The sequence below is a fragment of the Hetaerina americana genome, unplaced genomic scaffold (genome assembly GCF_022747635.1).
Source record: "Hetaerina americana unplaced genomic scaffold, ioHetAmer1.1.p SCAF_2, whole genome shotgun sequence".
Lineage (NCBI taxonomy): Eukaryota > Metazoa > Arthropoda > Insecta > Odonata > Calopterygidae > Hetaerina > Hetaerina americana.
In genome coordinates, this window is record NW_027286763.1 from 55,265,655 (window position 1) to 55,286,564 (window position 20,910).

Sequence of the window (20,910 nt, forward strand, 5' to 3'; positions counted from 1 at the left end):
ACGCACGGCCGGAGCTGATGGGCAGCCAGCTTTGTGCGAGCCAAATGTTCGTAACGGCAACATGATGGTTGCCCACGTTCGTGACGGAAGAAGTGCTCGATTTGGGAAGCGAGGGAGCTTCCCCAGAGCTTCATTCGCGAAATTGAAAAGAAAAGGAGGGGTCGCGCGAGCGTGTATCGATTTTTTTCGTTTGACTTGTTTTAATTTTTCTTCCGATGGCCTCGCCGGCGACCGGTGTGACCCGTCACGTCGTCGCCCGCCGAAGCGTTAAAATGTTCCTTCCCTGTTTAAAAAAATTCGCGAGCCCTACAATCCCGTACCCTCTTTTAAGTTGTTCTAGGTTGAAAGACTTACTCGCTGAGCGGAGAAACGTGGGGGGAGGAGGAGTAGTGTGGCGTTATATCGAGACTCGCCATCTGCCTCCTTTCCGTTTTCGAGTTTTCGCTTTCGTCGCGGAACCGGCGATCCTCCACAGTTCTTGTTCGGAAGGTTGGTTGTGGGGGGGGTGTGGAAGGATTTGAAAAGGGAGGGGGGAGCCGTAATGGGAGGGCGGGGAGGGGAGGTTCCCGAGGTGGGAATTGGGTAATGAGGACCCTTTTCGGTTTCGTTCGTACTTTCGACGACTTCCTGCAATTTTTCAAGGTCGCCGTTCTGATTTTTTTTCGCATCTTATCTTTTTAAGTTTTTGGGTTGGTGACATTTGTTTTAAATTGAGCAATTCATAAAATGCTCCAGGGCATTTTTAATTGAAGAGTTGAGCGTAAAAACGTATCAAGGTTACTTCATTTGAATTCGATCTTGAATTAATTTTTCCTTACAAATCCAATGAGATTATTGGCGCTCCTTGTCATTTCCATTGACTAGCAGTGGATGGAAGAGCCATATAAAAATATAAGCAGGATAAAAATAAGTGTAGGTTGATGCATTTAAAACCCCTCCAAACATAATGGAGGATTTAAGAGTATTGTTTTTATTAGGATTCCACCGGTTTAGGGTAGGTTTTCGGTGGGCACTATTTCTACACACTGCTGGAAGGACATGGTGTAGATTTAAAGTTGCTTAGTGTATTGTGTAACAGCCATGGCCTTTTGGTGTTCATTTTATATTGATTCGTTCAAAAGCATTTTTTTTTGGAGAGATGAACTGAATGAACAACCCGCAGTTTGATTTGATTGCACGCAGATACATAAATACAACGATTTCCAGGAATTTTTTCATTTAATTAATATATGTATTTTTTAAATGCCTAAAATGAGTGTTTCACACTAAGCACTGGCCATGGCGAAGAAAAGATGATCAACTAATACCATCTTTAAATAAAAGAAGTAACTTGGTAATTCCACATCAACTTCAACTTTATAGTTCGTGTGGAATGACCAAGTTACTTCTTTTATTTAAATATGTCGTGTAAATTCCACAAAGTTACACCGGAGGCGACAAATTTAAAATAATACCACTTCGTACAAAATGTGCCAAGTTTTTTTAATATGCGAAGTGTTTTTTTTTCATGAGGGGAGACTCGCAAAAATGGACGCGATATTTTATTGTCTTAGTTTCGTTTAGTAGCTGTGAATGTGAAAGAGATTCTCGCGATCCGAAAGAATGTTTTTTTTCATCGAGGTGCGAGGCCAAAGAAAAGTAAACGTTTTCAAAATCTCTAGAGCATTTTGATTAGCAAAGAAAGCACTTGCTTGAATCACGCTCCTTTTATATTCACGGATGAATCTTAGCATGATGTGGACGAGTAAAACGGGGAAAAAAACGATTTCAGATTTCGGTTTTGTGATAATGATCAATCGAAATTATTAACCGCACGTAATTCGATGATACTCTTCCCTCTTTTTTGTTTTGTTTTAATCCATTCATCTATTTTTTCGAACGAGGATTTTTTAATTTTTTTTTTTAAGACCGAGGTTCTGTCGTATGTTTTGGGATTTTCAAGTATTCCACGGGAAAGATATTTTGGGAAGCGCGCGAATAGAAGAACAGTCTGGCCTATTATAAGCCGTTTCCATCTGGAAGGGGAACGAAACCCACAAATCTTGCAGCATGTCTTCTCCTATTTTTTTTATAAAATAGTTATTCGCCTCCATCCTCCGCACGCCCGGAAACCAAACTTCCGAATACTTGAATTCCGATTTGAATCTTGGGAGCTATGAATTTCGACATTCTGATCGAAATTTTGGACGAAAAGTGGGTTCCCCCCCCCCACCCACACCCATCCACTCGACCGCGCCTGTTTGCCAAGGTATTTTTAGTTTGTTTTGTTGGTCAAGGTGGACGAAAATAGCCAAAGCGTTCGTTGTAATTGGCTGATTTTGGAACTACGCGAGAACTCCTCCCCCGCGTGTTATGCATGATGGGAGCGAAAAGTCAACCTTGTTTTGTTTTTTTCCTCCGCCTCCTCCTGTCTCCCGCTCTCTAAGTCGGGCTTTTAATCGCAGCGTCGCGCGACGCGGTGGCAACAACGCTCTCTCGCCGGCGCCCCTGGTCTCCTCACTCCTTCCCCTCCACCCGCCCCTCCGGTCTTAATAGGGGCCAAGAATCTAGCGGAGGCGGACGCAAGCACCAGTAGGGCTGTGCCTTATACATCTTCCTTTTACCGGCTGTCGATATAAAATAAAATATTGAGGTGGCGACGATACATCGCCATGGCGATAATTTTCGGGTATATCGAGTTTAATCGCCCATATTGAATGCGTCTACGGCATCGTCCATATTACTTTATCGACTATAATTACCCTCCCTCCATACATCGTTTAGGTAATATTATTTACATCGAACTGATCGATACGAATAAAATGTGGTAATCGAAATAAAATATCGAGAAAACTTTGACGTGATGTCGGTATTCTCCATATTCACATACCAGCCTTCGATATTTCATAGTCGTAAAATTATTTATATGTAACTGGCCGTTTAGAATAAAATTCCGACGTGATGCCGAAATTGTATATATCGACATCCCGATCTCTAATATATCGGTTTCCTAAAAATGTTTTAATCGAACAGGTCGATATGAAAACAAATCCTATGTGATGTCGACATTTTCCACATCGACATATCAACCCTCGTTATGTCGGTTTGGTGAAATCATATAAAGCTGGTTGATTTGAATAAAATTGCGATGTGATATCGGAATTTCGTCCGATCTCACGTCCGTAAACGGTACATTATCTCCTTTCGGGTCCTCGGGCGTTAGGGTGTCTTGTATTCAAAACGCATAATATGGTGGCAGCCTCGACGCGAGACGGTCATTCCCCATCAGTGTCCCGACCCAGACGAAACGTCCTTCGTGAGATACCAGGAAAGCATGCGCAGAAGTTGAAGAAAAAATGGTAAATCCTTAAGAGGTAATTTTCATCCGGTGAAAGACAACTATGCTTGGGAAATCCATTGAAAGTCTACTCATATTTGGAAATAAATGGGGAAGAGAAAATACTCAGATTTAAAATAAAGTATTACACTGAACCATCGGAGTGCCACATTCGTCTGCATATCCGACCTAGTAACCAATGGTTGCATAAGGAAATATTCCGTCTTGAACTGGGAAAAGTGAGTAAAACTTGTACATCCAAGACTTGCTAGCTATACAAGCATACCTGCATCAGCGACTTCATCAGCAAATTTCTATGGGAAATGGAGTGGCACTTACTCACGAGATCTCTTCCATAAGTTCCCCAACTCTTTGAACTCGCATTTAGTTTAGCTGTTAATGCAACAATGTTCCTGGAGCATAAATTGGAGCTTGAGGCCGTAAAATTGACATTGTAGTTAAGTTTTCAGCACAAATTGGTTCTGTATCGTTGAGTTTTTAGCCTGGGAAACGTGGCGAAGTCGTTAAAATCTCAAAAATTGCGAACTTTTGGCGCACCCGTTCGATGCCCAGATCAAGATCTGCCTCCCCTCTCTTTTCCCTCCCGCCCTCGGTCCATCCTCCGTCGATCAATCGTACGACTCCTTTGCCCCTCGCTCTTATTCCGCTCAGCTTTGCTGACTGGCTTTTTTTTATGCCCGTCAAACGTTTTATCGTGCTTCGTCCTACGTACGTCAGAACATGTCGCCTCTCCCTTATCAATTACAAGAATCGCTCGGTTATTCTTAAATGTTTTTGCATCATCAGTAGTTGGCAAATCAATCATGAGATGGTTCTGCCGTGGCTCACCGTATTCCCATATGATTCAGTAGTCTTCAACTTGTGGATTTTCATTATCTTGCTCGTTGGCGCACCGACGCACTCGGTGGTTCGTGGGCCTCCGTGGTTAATATTTCAGTTTTCCCTAGTAATCAGGTTCCCCGCGAGTTCTAAACCAGCTTAGTTGGCGCAGCTCTCACCCCCCAAGTCGGGACTCAAACCCATGAACTCAAGAGCGAGGAGGTCCAAGAAACTGGTCCGGACAAATATCTGATTCGTGTGTTCCATTTTCGGCAATCTCGCGCAGATCTTCCTTCCCATCATTGCTCATTTTTTTACTGTCTTAAACAGGTTGCTCTCCATTGCTATACCCAGCGTGTTTCTCTCTGCTAATCGGAATATATCTGCCATCTTAGCAAAGAGATAATCGGTATTTAGGTTATAATTCGACCTTCCAAAACTCGAGAACCTGCTGATAGGAAATCTATTTTGATTTTCAAAAAAGTTGTTATTGTGAAAACAAATTAAAAGGCATGAACAAAAACTGTGCACCATTGATGGTGAAAAGCCTTCTAGCCTTTCAGGGATTTCTTTGACCACACCAAATCGTCTAGGTGGTCGTAATTTATGTAATTTTCTCTAGAAGTTCGCAAGATCCCATGGTATCTCCATTATTTAAATGTAACAAAAACGACTCCATTTATAAAACTTACTCTTTAAGAACTACTGCAACGAATGGTAACCTCGGCTGGGCATCTTAGTATTTGTATTTAATTTTATGGTTAAAAACTGGCCCCCAAAAAAGTTGTTCTAATTGTGCTCTCTGATTTTGCTCCTGAATTCTTTACTCGTTTCCTTTAAGCAGTCATTCTTAGTTAAGCACTGGGGCAGTTGTTTTACTAATGTGGTGTGAACAAAGGTCAGAACTGAGTGATCAGCGAAACCACAGCAATCAGCATTTATTGTTTTACAATCTAAGCTTAGCCGTACCATGTTATGGGCTAGAGATAGGTTGATTTAGATAATGTTCGTCGGCACGTTTATTTGTGAATGGGATAGTACCATGTTGGAGCATGACATGCTTAGTACAGCATGTAATCATGAATTTAATTTAAAGTGTTAAGTTCTAATGCTTAAGCACACATCTGTCCTGATATCAACGTTTTAAGTGAACTATGGTGGTTTAATATCTTGAATGAACGATACCACAGGTATATTGTTCTTTCATGTGATTGTAACTGCTGTCTGTTGTAATTTCTCGTGCTTGCAAATGTGTCCAAGATTTTAATTTTACTTATTTTCCGTTGCAGGTAGTCTACCGGGTAAAGGTAGGTTTCGAACGGCTCCGGAAAACTATTACTCCTGGTATTTATATTTCTCTTTAGCACTGGAATATTCTATAACTGTGGAATAGCCTATTTTTCTGTAAATCAATGGGAATTTGACGAAAGAGTAAGCAAAAATGGGCCCAAATACGTATCCTTTTGACGGGTCTACTTAGTTATGAGTGCATGTAAATGCCATTACTGATACACCCTCTCACCCTGGTTTTCTGGCTTTGGCTTTCATTCGGGTTAACTCTTAAAGACTCGTGAAACGATTTTTAAGTAGGGAGCATCCTTAATTTTACTTCTTTTTGCCATATGGTCCATAAAATGTTCATGGTTTAAGAATTATCAATGTGCATCGAAAGGACAGTATTTTACACTGCTTCAATCTTGTCATGACGAGATGTTAAGAGTGTCGATTGGCTTCAGGCTCGCTCATGATCACAAAGTGCGACGAGAGAATAGTGCAGATAGATACATATCAGAATGGGATCGAGTGGAATAATGCCCTCCTTGTCGCATTTGTACTGGCAGCATTTATTTTACCTTAGAGATTAAAGCTATGGGGTGGGAAAGTTAAAAACATGGACCCCTTTTTTATTTAAAACTCCCAAGTTACATAATCGACGCCAATGGCCCACGAGCGCCTCGTGTTCTATGCTAGCAGTTTCATTATACGTTTTAAGAGGGTTGCCATTTGAAATTTGGAGACGCGAAAAGGGAGCAACAGGTGAACCGTTAATGCATCAGTGATTTTTTTATTCACATACGATATTCAGGAAACGTTGTCCATTGTCTGATTTCGGTAAACGTTTTAACATCCTACCTGTTGTTATCCAATCGAATATTCCAATGAAGCTTGGGAGTTTCGGGGAAAAATACATTCCGGCCACTTTTGTTCATAATCCCGCCCGTTTTTTCACCCATGAAAACTGCTTGGCTGACTCCGGTTAAATGCAATTTAGAATATTTTCTTTAAGTTGTAGGATTCAGGGGATGGGGACACTCATATCATCTAAATAGAGAGAACAAAGAAGGGCTCGTCAAACGTGTACTATGATTTCTTCGTTCCTTTTCGGCTAATTTTGCTTTTAATTACTCGGGTGAAATTTCGCGAAATTGATTTTGTTATTAGCATGCGCGTAAAAATCCATTGGGATACGCGAAGTATTTAGAGTCGTTTGTTTAGTTGATTTTATTGCTATAAATTCGTTCCCATTTTCTTTATGTTCGCTTTCCGGGCATGGTGTGCATATTTTTTAACGGAAAAAATATTCCGATGTCGTTCTTATAGAGAGTAACGGTCCCTGATGTAAAATGCACGCGTTCGAGGTCGTAAGATAATGGAAAATGGTTCGATCGCCGTTTTCTTTTGATACTGGTGGCTCCTGGGACTTTTCAGCGCTTTACGCTATCAGAGTAGACCCGTGTTCCACCCTGTTTCTCCCATCATTCATTATGCGTTCACCGGTTGCTTCTAAAAAAAAAAGATATTTGTGAATATTTTTGAAAAGTATCATCCCGCAGTGGAAAAGTTCCCGCATGTTTCTCGTCTCCCCTCCCTCCTTTATCGTGCATGAGAAACGCTGCTGCACTTACGCTAGATCGGGGGCAGGTAGCGTGATAAAAAAAATAGGAAGTGCATGCATGCTCGGTAGCAAGACTGCTTCGGGGGAACATTGACTGCAAAGTGTGTGCCCACTCGCATCGCGTTCGGTATGCTGCTGCTATCCCAATAATCCAGTTTAGCGTTCGCTTCCACGGTGCGCATTTATTGAGCTGCACACCGTTCTTTTGAGCGCTACGTTCCCCCGTCGCTCGTGGATGTTCACTGTTTTATTTGCTTCATGGTACGGAATCTGTAATCCCTCACTAAAATTAAACGCTATGATAATTTGGATTGACGGCATTTGAACGTCATTGCGTTTTATGTGAAGATATTTTAAGAACACCCAAGCCGCACGTAAGGATTTCCTCAGAGTTTGGCAAATGACGGAATCCAAATCAAGAATACGTTAATGAACTGATCAAGAATATTTCTATGAGCTTTATCAGACCACGCTAACTGTCACGAGGAAAATGTTTTTCAGAGTGATCCAGACTTGAAAAACTCGGAAAACTATTAGTATATGATGTAGTTCCTTTTTAAGTTACGTTTTAAGTTAATAAATAAAACAGTTTCTAGCGTCACTTGATGGAAATTTTTCATATTGAACTTAAAATTAAACCACTTGGCTTTTACACATAAAAAACTTTTGTTTACGACCTAGGTTTCGTTATGGTACAACATCATGAGGTAAAAATACTAGTCAATTTTAAAATTTAGTGAAGTTAATGTACATTTAAGAATTGCGAAGTGCATCCTTATTCTACGGACATTTCTATTTTAGTATTTCATGCGTTACATTATCTCTCTCTGTAGCTTTGAGCATTTACAAAAGGTAAAGGACGGAAACAATAGCTACTCAAACCATGAATTGCCTCGGGGAATCTCCCCTTGTCGCGTCGAAATGGTTTTTTTTATATATTTGGCAGTCTACCGTTTTACGTAAAGTTTGAATGGACGCCGACTGAACACTCCGTTCCTTAGCCTCGCCTAACAAGGCAAAACCTGACACCCCACACTACAATACACTGTTCTTCAATCCCTCGTACACTCTCTCTCCCCTCATTCCGTCCAGCATCCCTAATCCTTTTCTTACCACTACCTCGTTTGCCTAACGTCCTCCCTTCTATCATAATCTTCAGTATTCCATCGCCAATCAAAATGATCTGCATCCATCTACCTGCCCTCATTGGATTTCTCTCGGCCACGCTATCTCTCTCTCTCCTCCCCCGCCATGCCTAGTACTTCTTCGTTTGATTTCCTATCCGTCCATCTTACCTTTCCCACTCTTTTTCACACCACAGTTTTTTACTGCTGTGACTCAATTATAAAGGTGAGAGACTTGATCAAACACAGTTTTAATTAATTCCTCGCCCACTCCGCCAACAGCGACATTTGCACTTGTGGTCTGGCAACCATGTTTGGGCGGAAATTCTCTGAAGAATACATTCCCTCCGTCCTTGAAGATTTTTGCGGACGCCAAACTTGAAGTCATTTTGGACCTTTTTCTGCCGGCCGGGAGCGGTTAATGAACCGCGTTCGTGCGCCCGGCGACTTGCGTCCGCGGCGTCTCCTCCTCCTCCCCTTCCCTCTTCAGTTCGACTACATGCCCCCTGAGCTCCTTCGCGTGCGATAGGGCGAAGGACCACGAGCGTGCGTGCGCGCCAGCGCCCGTCCGTGAGCGGCCGTCTACCGGTAGAAGAGATGTGAGGTATGATTGAAACGTATGCCGTGTGCATCTGCTTTCGGCTCGGCAACGGCTAATACCGTGTTCAATACATTGACATCTAACTGGGCTGTACGATACGGCATTCTACATATCGGAATCGTTTGAGATTAATCGATATGAAGTACAAAATCAAATGAATGTGTGCATTCGATATGACTTATAATTAAATGCAAGATATTTGATCTGCAATTTTACCTTCACTCCGTGAGTAATTCCGTGTTCAGAACATTAAAATTGTTGGCTGTTCAATATGAAATTTACTGTGCATCGACGTTTTGTAAAAATGTTGTTTATAAAATATAAATCGTATGTGATCATCGTGTAGGATTATTCAGTGTGATGTATACAACACTTGAGTAGTAGTAGTTTTTAGGGGAGGCGACCGACAGCTGAGGTCATTTGCGCCATTAGACGGGAAAGGATGAAGGGTGGAGAGACACCCGGCGTCGGCTGTAGCCTACTCCTAACGAAAGGCGCCAAGGGGTCCGCAGTTTAACGCCCCATCCGACGGACGTCGTACTAACTCAAAGTGCCCTCCACAAAGCACCTTAAGTTGGGATCCGGATACCACTGAAAAATATCTGCTGTCTCCAGGATTGCAACCCGGGCACTCTCGGTGGGAAGCCAGTTCGTTAGCCACCGCACCATCGCGATCTCCTCAAACACATGACGTACTGTAGTTACATACCGTATGATTTTGGTATTCACTGCATTGACTTCCTGTAGGACTATCCGATATAGCGTACTCATTGTATAACGACATTAGGCTTGTTAGTAATTATTGTTATTGTCGATGTGGAGACTTTCAATGAGCCATTGCATCAAGGAACTTTCGCTGTCGTCAGAGATGATATGCCGATCTTGTCGGCATGGGATCAGACACCAAGTCGTTGATAGCGTCGTTCGAGGACTTGGTTTTGCATCATCGGTTAAAAAAATAAATTTATTTTAGTTCATATTTTTTTTATTCTGTGGTAACAAGACTCCCCTCTTGCTTGATGGAATATTCAATAGAAAATATGGACGGTTGACTTCCCTATAATTATTGTTACGAGTAGTCCACCGGTACTTGGTAACCGGATTGTAGGCTTTTGATAGATCCATTATATTAAGCAGTCTCTAAGCACTGCTACATTGCTAAGATCCACCTATCACGACTCTAAAACCCTGCGTTACAATAAACCATTTTTCAACTTCACGTACTTTCCCCATCCCTGCCCAACCTGACTATTCTTTTTCGCCCATTAACATGCTTGTCCAATATTTTCTCCTCTAAATCGCACTCTTTAATATTCCATTGTCACTCGGTATGTCTTGCATCCACTTTTCCTGCCTTCCTTGAATTTCTCCCAACAAACAGCCTTCTCTCCTCACCTACAGGGCGAGATTTTCCGCGTTTGTTTTCTTAGTCGTCTTATTCACTTTCTCCTTACTCCTCTTCGTCCATTGCTGTCACTAGTCGTTTCTGTTTGTATTTTCTCGTGGTCCCTATCAGCAGCTCCCTCCTATTCGTTAGACTTTCTTTCCGTAGCGTATTTCTTTTAACCCCAACTACAAACGAACCCAACTTTCTTCTGAAACTCTTTTTAAATAGAATATTTGTTCTACCTGTTCTAGTACATATAGTATTCCTAAACTTCATTGTTTATCTTAACCTTCCTATATATGGAGAACCTCATGACCTTCCTTATTGGAGTTTAAAGAATTTCAAAGCATTTTAATTCATGCCAAAATTAGTCAAATCACCGCGAATCGTACCCAGGCGCTGGGGCCAGTATTAAAACTCCATCCGTTTTTGAATAATCTAGCGAATCTGGGAATCGGTCCGGAGAAAATCATTTCAGCTGCGCTGAATGAATTTTTTGATCCGAAAGGCCATTGTTACAACACTGTTTTATTTCTAAACTCCATGGCAGCATACTCAAACACCCATTAAAGAAATCATTTATCAACTCTTACATTCTTTTTACTTCCCTGCATGATTTCCAAATGCCTATATTTCCCCTCCTGCTACATATCTTACCCAACATTCTATTGCAGTGTTCAACGTCCCGATACTTCGATACGTTGTCCCCATCAACTTTTTCGGTCTCCTTTGAATTTCTCCGAAGAGCGCTCGCCTTTTCACTTTTTCACATTTCGCCGATCGGTGGTCTGGATTCGCGTCCACGCACCGCCATCCTCGTGCTGTCCCCGATCTCGAAGTCGCCATCGCTCGCTCGAGTGACGAAGCAGTTCGAAGTTTGCTGTAGGTACCTAGGCACCCAAGGCATGCGCGCGTCGGAGAGAATTGCGTGATTATTTATTGCCTTACCCTTCTCCGTAATCTATGCGAGCTTGCGTGTGTGTGCCTGTTGAATCACGTGGCTTCGGAGAATTCCATCGCATCTTTTCCTCTCTTCCTCAACCCTTCCCCTCACTACCCTCCTCACTCTTTCTCTCACTCTCTCCACGCGACATGCGTGGATCTTGTGCTGGTTCGGCGCGAGCGTCTCTCCAGACGAGGCGTCGACTTGCTTGTTCGCTTCCTCGGGATTAACCTCGGGCAGGTCTCCCATTCGGGCGTTTTCCTTCGTCAGTGTCGTTCCTCACGGTGTGTCGGTCGATCGGGAGGGTTCGCGGAGCCTTCGAGGGGAGTCATGTCTCGTTAATGGTGTTAAAATATTCGTTGAATGTCATTAAAGGACTCCACCCATTTGTCTGGAGGCAATTAAAAGGTAAAACTTGAGCGTGTGTGTCTAGAGTGGAGATACCCCCATTTGGATTAGCATCCCATGCAACCACTGCTTCATCCTGTGCTCTTTGCGCAGCGGCCTGGGCCTGGAATTATATGCCCTTAAAAAAATAGAGAATCCGTATGTGGACAGTTTTTGTTCTGCATTTTCTTTTTGTTATAGTGCGAGGAGCCATCGTCTTCTCTTATTAATTACATGGATGCAAATCCGAGTTGTGTCTCTGGAATCCTATGCCTAACTGTTTAGAATATACGAATGGTATGGGGGCCATGATTTATCCTTCTGATTTTTTTTACGTACAGTAGGCAAAATTCTGTAAAAATTAAAGTAACTTGGAATGAATTGTGTCACGTGGGTACTGCACCAATAAATCACTACCTACCTATTATTCCAAAGAGGTCAGTGGCTATTCGGTGAATTGACTAATTGATCCTGCTTTATTTTGGGAAACATTTCGGAAACATTTTTCCGGGGAACAACTCGTAAGTGGCACTCTACGCATCGGTTCTTTGTGGTTGGAGGACGTATTTTGGATGTTGGTGAGGCGGAAACAAGCCTTTTTAGAATCACATCATTACACGGGCAAAGAACGTCGCTCGATATAATAGCTATAAATAGAATGTATGCCTAGGATGTCATTCGTGCGTAATCAGTATTGTATAGTCGGTCGTGTACAAGGCCCAGCCCTACCCCAAGGATGGAGTGGAAAACCGTCCAAGGTTAACAGCAACGAGGGGTGGGGCCATTTAGTCATTAATTGGGTCGCAAGATTAGGGGAAGGCGTCAAAATTTAAGATTTAGTTGGCCCCGAGAGAGAGAGAGGAACCGAAGGGGAAGTTTGCCCGGGGCGCGTAAATTCTTATCACCGCCCCTGGATCAAGTATCTTCATCCCAAGAGCACTATTGAACCTCGGCCAGACCCTGTCTTTAGGGTTTTGCTGTTCTTCTTGTTTACCGGCTATCACATTCATCGACTCACCCACTACTGGGAAGTGGTTATTCACCGGTGATTACCTCAATGTGGAGGTGTGTGTTAGAACCACTGAGTTGCTGTAATTCAAGAAAAGTGTCAAATTACGTTAAGAGTTTTTCTTGGTATTGGAACTCTCGTACAAGGTTTTAGAAAGTACAGGTACCTGTATCTTCCCGCAACAAGTTCCTCATTCAGCACAACACCGCGAAAGCCGCCAAGAAGGGCCCTGTGTGTCCGTGGGAAATATGACAATAACTGTGAAGGAGTGGTAGGAGACGTTTTTGAGGAGGATTGTTATGTGAATTACTGTTTTAGTGCTTTCCTCTCTCCTTATGTAGTCTTGTATTTTGCTAAGGGACATGAATCAGTGAATATATCTGCTCGATTGGCTGTCTCTCCAGTTTTTTTTCACTATTCTCTGATCAACCGGTGATATTTTGGGGTTTGTATTATTAAACTAATCGGGATAATCATTTGGTCTCCGGGTAATGCATTACCCACTATTTCCGTGAAGTCGCCCTGTCAATAGTGCGTGTGAATGAATTTGACTTTGATACTGGACGGAAAATCACAATGTTGTAACCGTCATAATGTAAACTGAAATGTTGACCCTACAGATTTTCAGATTAAAAAAAGAAAATAAAATGCGAGTCCTCTTTGCCCTTTGTTTTTCTGCACAGCCGGCGGTTATGCGCCTCTCATGTCCTTGACATTGGGAAAGCGCTAATGGCGCACGGAATGGCCGTGGCGATGATCGCATTCGATAATCTGCGGCGGGCGAGTGTTTCCTAGAAGTGCCACTCGCCTGTGGAGGAAATAATGATGAAAAAGTACTGTATGTTCCCGTGTGGCCCGTGTGTGTAAAAGTATGACCAGTGAATCGTTTACACATCCCGGGACATCTGCAATAAACTGGTAAATAAAATGACCCGAGGGATGAACTGAACACTCGTTGAAAATACGCGAAACAAATTTAATAGCGCGAAGATAGTGTGTGTGTGTGTATATATATATATATTCTATATATATAAATATATATATATATATATATATAAATATATATATAAATATATATATATATAATATATATATATATATATATATATATATATATATATATATATATATATATATATATATATATATATACAGGGTTCGTCCGGAAAATTAGTGTACTGATTTATTTTTTCCCGCCGCTCCAGGCGCGCCCAGCACCGCTCTGACGGGCTGCGATTGGAGGGGGGTATGTTGGCAAGCGACGCTGAAAAAGGCAGTCGGCTCTGAGCTGTGGTGTAGTGAGGAGCTCTGTTAACGCGAACCTCCACGCTCGACCCACTTCACGGAACGCGATGCCGAAGCAGCGTTATTCCATCAAATTTGCGGTAAAGCTTGGGAAATCGTCTACCGAAACTGTCGGTATGATTAACCAGGCTTACGGGGAGTCAGCCATGTCCAGAAACATTGTCTTTCGGTGGCACAAGATGTTCGTGGAGGGCAGAGAAGAGGTCGACGACGAACCACGGCCTGGACGCCCATCAACGACACTCAACGACGAAAATGTGCGAAAAGTTCGCGATGTACTGAACTCTGATCGTCGTCTTAGTGTTCGGATGATAGCAGAGCAGTGTAATGTGCCAAAAACAATAGTGCACGAGATTAAAAACATCTGGCGAGCGATCAAAAACATCTGGCGGCTGCATCACGACAATGCGCCGTCTCACACCACGCTTGTCGTGTCGGACTTCTTGGCCAAGCACGGCGTGGCAACGCTGCCGCACCCGCCCTACAGCCCGGACTTGGCACCACCGGACTTCTTTCTGTTCCCGAAGATAAAGAGGAGTTTGAAAGGAACGCGATACGGGACTTTGGACGCCGTCAAAGAGGCCGTGACGACGTGTCTTCGAGAGGTTCCCGATGATGCCTTCGCGGAAGCGTTCCAGGAATGGGAACGCCGCTGGAACAAGTGTATCGACTCACAAGGGTCCTATTTTGAGGAATATTAGCTTAAGATATGTAAAAGTGTAATAAATTTTTTTTCCTGAGCTCAGTACACTTATTTTCCGGACGAACCCTGTATATATATATATATATATATATATATATATATTACCCATAATGTAGAGTAGGATGCTGGGTTTTGTGATTTTTTAGGAGTCAAAATGTTTTATTTGTAGCTGTGTCCATCCAAAAACCTACCTTTTAACCGGTAGATTACCTAATAATATATATATATATATATATATATATATATATATATATATATATATATATATATATATACATACACAGTAATCAACCCGAAGGTCGGTTTGGTAATTGATGGTAGAGTTCACCCATTACTAAGCCCGACGGCGTGTGAAATTCACACATCAGGGAAGGGGGACTAGTGCCTTTCCTTGTGTCGGTTATGGTTCCACAAGAAGATCTGGTACCCGAAAAATCACATAACGAGGTGGAGCTGGGGTGCCCAGAGGGGCTTCCGGAGGGCCCGGGAATCGAACCCGAGCCCTCCGGTCAGTAGTCCAACACTCTACCTCCCGGACTACCGCGACCCATGTACAAATACATATATATAAAAATATACATATATATATATATATATATATATATATATATACACACGCGTGCGTGCGTGCATGCATATATGCATAATCTTCGGCACACACCGCTCTTCGATGACGCACAAATTTATAAAAACATTGATTAAGGCATTTAAAACAGAAACACAAAGGAAGGACACTCACATACGTAGTTTTGATGTTTCGACGGCACGGCCGTCATAATCATATAATGATCATCTAATATACACATTTTTACACTCTCAAATTGTTGCATTGTGTATACATACAAAATATATATACATAAATAAAAAATATATACGTATATAAAATATATAACTATGTAGCTATCGTATATACAGTACCGTACGGTGTGTAGATATATATTACTCAACTAAATTTTTGCGACAAGCCTTGGAAATCGACAAGTGAAGTAACGCTCTTTGTTTCTGTGAAAGGCTCACTACGGATGGAAATCGCACATCTCCATCTTCTGTCATTTATGTCCTTGAAATCATACGTGACTTACACGTCTTATTTTCTCGTTAGATGCGTGTGTATCATAACCGACTAATAAATAACGCTTCCACAATTCTTCAGCTCCCGTAATATCTAGTATCTACCCTTCAACGGTGCCGAGGACGTAACCTGGTGGCGCGAACGCCGGGTGTCTATTTTTGCCCTTGATGGCGGTATTCCGAAAATCCCCATGACGAAGGAGATTTAATAGGTGCCACGTTTCATTTTTTTTTATTTTCACTGCGGTGTTCACTTGGAATATCCCTCCATGCGACCTGCAAACCCGGGCTTCGAATCCGAAAAGCATTGGCCTAATCGAATGACTCAGATTTCAATTATGAAAATGTTTTTCATTTCTTTCATTCAAATTACGATATTACAGCGAGTGGTGAATTTGGACATAATATCGGCGTATGTTTTTGCTACTAATGCCTAAAATTAGCTTTTATTTCTCGTTTTGGGCCCACTTTTGAAAATAAAATAACTTCAATGACTTAGTCATATCTTTTGTTTATAGAACGATCGTCTCTCTTCCCCTTTGATTGGAAAAAAAATATGACATAAGTGCACCCCAAAGGTTAAGGTATTGGTTCTGTAATCGTATGAAATGCTCGAGAGCATGCTGCCAGATTGCATTCACTCGGCAATGAGCATAGTTCTTTTTATCAGCGATGATATCTTAAAGTATCTACTTCCTTCTCAGACTACGCTAATCAGTTGTGCATACATCTCTGTTATTGTTGTTTATTTTTATAATCTAAGATGCCGTTCACTGTTGTTAATTGATTCGAGCAGGACCTGGGGATGAGTTTGAGCATCGTTACTTTCGCTGTAAGTGTTCACAGTAGTGATGTATTGAAATAATCATGTATGAGTGTAATAATCGTATGCATTACCATGTAAGCCGTCACGAGGGCATTTGTGTTATCTGAGTCTAGTTTTCCCCAAGATTGTTAGGCAAATTTGCGACGTATTCATGAAATGTGGCGCATCCGTTTGATATTTTTGTTAAATCCTCGAATAGCTTTAATATTTGTGCGATTGTTTTCTCCCTTCGCGTGATCGCGAATTTAAAAACTTTCCTCTCGTGAAGTCTTGAAAATTCCCTTTCCTCCCTCTACTCCAAAAGGTCGGGTATTGCTCCCGGACAATTGAATTTCAAATTTACCGGAATGATCAAGACCGGCGCTGCAATTTCTCATCCAAACTGTTCGGTGCGATAGTCCATTCCGATGCTCCGATAAGCGTGATTGGACGTAGCTGGTCGGTTTGGGGTTGCAGAGTAATGGTAAGCGGACAAGGAGCCGAACTGTTGCGTTGCGGTTACTTGGGCTCGGGGAACTTGACTGTGGTGAGTCACATGTTAGGCGATTCGGAATTTCAACTAGCGCATACATTTCGCGCTCTTGGGAAAGGAATCCGGTCCCCGCGCCGCGTTTCCTCGTGCCTATCCCAATAGACGGCCAATGCTTCATCAAGAGGGCAGGTTTTTCGCGTCCATGTAACAAATTCCCAATGGAAAAATTCTCCTTTCTTCGGAATGCGACCGAAATTGGATTAACAAGATACAATCTCACTTTTTTTCAAAATTTTCATCACCGCTTTGCGCATTGCGGCATATATACATTTGTTTGCCTTCAGCACTGTGTGTCCCCGCCCTCGAGAAATCAGTTCGCTTGGTTTATGAAGCGCCATCCCCCACTTACCCTTCCATGCTAATCCTCCTCGTCTCAAGCGGCGTCCAAAGTATATCCCCTCTCCCTCGGAAAGGTGAACGGATTCCGAGCGAGATGACATGTGCGAAATGGATACGTTTACATTCATTAGTGGGTTACCATAAGTGATTTCCCACGGCGTGATCTCATGCCATTGTTTTTGTCTGCGAATGTGATTTTTTATCTCCTCCGTGCCTGGATTGTGTGTCGAATCCAGGGTGGATATAACGTTATGCTCATCATCTAGCATCGTAGGACTGCCTCTCCGATGGCCGTTTACTATGCGACGCAGGAATGCTGTTACTCAGGGAAAGTTTTCTTCGCACAGGGATTGTTTTCCCCGGCGAGGCGGGTTACGGCATATCCCCGGATGCCCATGGTTTTGTTAACGATTTGATAAAATCGTTTAGCACTTCCCTGTGGCAATTTAATTTCCATATCTAGTCCAATATAAAAGCTTTCCCTTTGGAATTCAATCGATAGCTTCTTTAAACCAAATATGTGAGGTGAGTAGCACGAACTTTGGTGATCCGATTAGGACATTTTAAAATGGCATTCCCTGCCATGGGGCTATTATAATTTATATATTCCAGTCTGGCACATTTGGCCATCTAAACTCGGTTAAGGTCCTCCAACTAACAAATGGCGTGTAACGTGATCACGAACCGCCTCTCTTATTTTGAATATGCCGAAAGGATTCTAGTAAAAATGTGTTTTTGACCGTAACATGTTTACTATTTGCCACGAAGCGAATACTCCAGTCTCAGATTTGAATGCACTTGTCAGCGTGAAATACCTTTTTCCAAGCTTGATCATAGCGTCCACTTGCAACTATTGGCGCACGGCGTGATGGGACGATCCGCGGCACGCGGAGGAATGGTGGATTGATCGCCGATTGTATTTTATTTTCGTTTCCTCCGCCAGCGAGGCTCGATCCCGTTTCGTGGAGTGGATCGCGAATATTTCATGACGTTGACCGCTGGAATCCTCCATAATTGTCTGTATTTTTGAATTGCGATTGAAATGTGAATAATGGAAAGGAAGTCTCGCTAATTGAATAGGATACGGGCGGATTAGGGAAACGCTTATTGCTACGATACGGGCATGCACAACACTTGTAGAGTAGTCTTTCCCTTTCGTCTTGCCTTGCGTTGTAGTTAATTGCATCTAACCGGAAGATTTTAGACTAATATGTAAAAAAAATGGAAGAGGTCGACCTACGAAAAGTTTGAAGTTGAAATTCCCCGTTCCTCTATTGCTAAGCACGATTAATCATTAGTTTTACAACCAACCCAAACTTCGTTGATTCAGTTTTCTACCGCTGGAATCTTGCTTATTTTCTAACGCTTCGATGTAATGCATTTTCTTGATTAGTTAACATGCCTGCCGTCAGGCGGAGCCACGAAAAAACTATCTTCCCTCAATTTTATAATTGTGAATAGGATGATTTGAAAATTTGCAGTTTGGTGTAAAATGGTTCGCAACTTCTATAATCTGAGAATCTGCGTTCTCATATGGGACGGGTTCCATATGAGAATATTACCAGAGTGTTTGTATGTCAATCGTAGGCACACGAAATTTTTTCATGAGAGCGCAACCCGAATAGAATCTCGAAAAGTGTAATTTATTTTATACTTGGGATTTTTTCGATTAGCGTAAAAATCTAGAGATTCGTGGTTTTACAGAATGGTGAGCACATTCCATTTTCATTCAACTTTGGCTGCGGAAGAATAAATGGGAAAACAATCGTATGAGTGTTACCTACGTTTGAGAAACTTCTTCTGTAGCATTCATCAACCCTCCAAACGCCGTCCCCCTTCTCCTCACTCGTATCCACTAATCTTAACGTGTGTTCGCTATTTTTCGTTTCCATTTGTTTCATCTTTTTATTTCTTGTCTCCCATCCGTCCCACCTCAGTAATACGTACCGCTCACTTTGCCTTTCACCGTCTTCAGCTATCATTAGCTTTCATGCTTAATTTTTAAGTGTTTTTCCATTTCTTCTTCCTGTTACTCATCGTAGAACTTCGTCAGTAACTGTACTCCATTAGTGACTGGGTCCATTACTCCTTTAAAAATCTTCTGTAGCAGTATTTTTATTTTGCTCCCAGTTTTCTCTTGACCGCCGCTCTCCATCTCGCCTCCCTACTGTACTCCATATACACGCCAATGATAGAGCGTTTTATAATCTCGAGGTTTTGTGCTCTGATTTCTTTTCCTCGATGGCCTTCTTGACTCATGTATTCACCATCTAGAATGGTATTTGTTCGCGAATAACGCAACTCGTTCAATTTTTTTGGCTTTCAACTTCCCTGTTTTATTATTTTTTTACTGCATTCTTTTCTTCTCCCCTGAGACTATCTTGATTTATTTTTTTATCTTATAGTTGAGCTTGTTTATCACTTATCGAATTAACCAGATCTCTTATCTCTTTTCTTCGCCCCGACAGCCATATCGTCTGCAAAAGTCGTCATGCTGATTTCAAATCCGTGGATGCGGAATCCTATCACTCCTATCTCACTTGTGATCTGGGTGATATTTAAGAGTAGTGAAGGAAGAACTTGTGTAGGGCAAAGAAAAAGGAAGTTTTCGTGAAACGCAGAAGTAAACAGTCGTTAGTGACCGTCCAAAACCTGCCTTTGAATATGTAGAATTCCTTGAATGAATGATCCGGTTGACGAAATCGAATTGGTTATGAAAATGCATGTGCAATGAAAACGCAATTTAATTAAGTTGAGTCGTTTTCAGGGAACCCTGGGTGATCCTCACTCTCTCGATGGGACCCTCTAAACAAGCAGTCGCACGTCTCAGAGCTTGGGGCAATTAATTTTAAATAGTAGTATCGGCAGTTTCCTTGACTTGATGCCCACTTATGGCATTGTTTATACACCTCCTGTGTAGTCCGTGGAGTCAGTCTCGTTTTGCCGCGGAAAATATTCCATCTTTAAAAAATAGCATGTTTTGGAATGTAATGAAAAAGTTCCCCTTTCAATACCTACCCCCTCTCTAAAATTCATTTTCATTCATTTCGTCTCCCTCGTATTGCTAGATGGATGAAAATTTCTTGGAGTAGACTGGAGGTGGAGGAGGTCGGATCGGTAAAAACTTGGGTCATTTCACTGTTGTTGTCTTGACTGATATTTTTATTTCTACTCTAAAACAATATAAGAGCTATTATTCATCTGTTTTTAGCAGATACGCGACAGTACATTCTGTCAGTCTCTCTGCGATTTTTTTCACGCATACGTTATGTTGTAAACGGCTTTCATCAGAGTTGTTTTTATTCCGTGGCAGTCGAGCACTAATTGAAAATTCAACAAATATTGTTTATTTGAATAGTTTACGCATAAATCGAGGTTATCTATTGCTTTTGATTTTTAAAATATGTCCCCGCAAGACACCGTATGAGATTCATAAAACGGATAAAGGCAGATCAAAGAGGAGAAATACGTACGAATGAAGAGGCCACTCGGAGAATTGAGTGGAGGGCTCCGTCAATTCAATCTTAGGATTGATGTCTGACGTCGCTGTGTCAAACAAATCATACCAGTGGCGATTATGATTCATCATCATCAGCATTCCAATCTGAAGATTGGGTGACTTCAGTCATTC

At 42.0% G+C, this 20,910-nt stretch overlaps 1 protein-coding gene across 1 annotated transcript in view; it reads left to right on the top strand.

Moving 5' to 3' along the window:
- Positions 1-20,910, top strand: part of shn (zinc finger schnurri) — a 190,957-nt gene that overhangs the window by 65,641 nt on the left and 104,406 nt on the right. Inside the window, exon 2 of the mRNA XM_071585533.1 lies at positions 5,446-5,463. Within this exon, the coding sequence (XP_071441634.1) occupies positions 5,446-5,463 (18 nt within the window). The remainder of the gene's footprint in view (positions 1-5,445; positions 5,464-20,910) is intronic.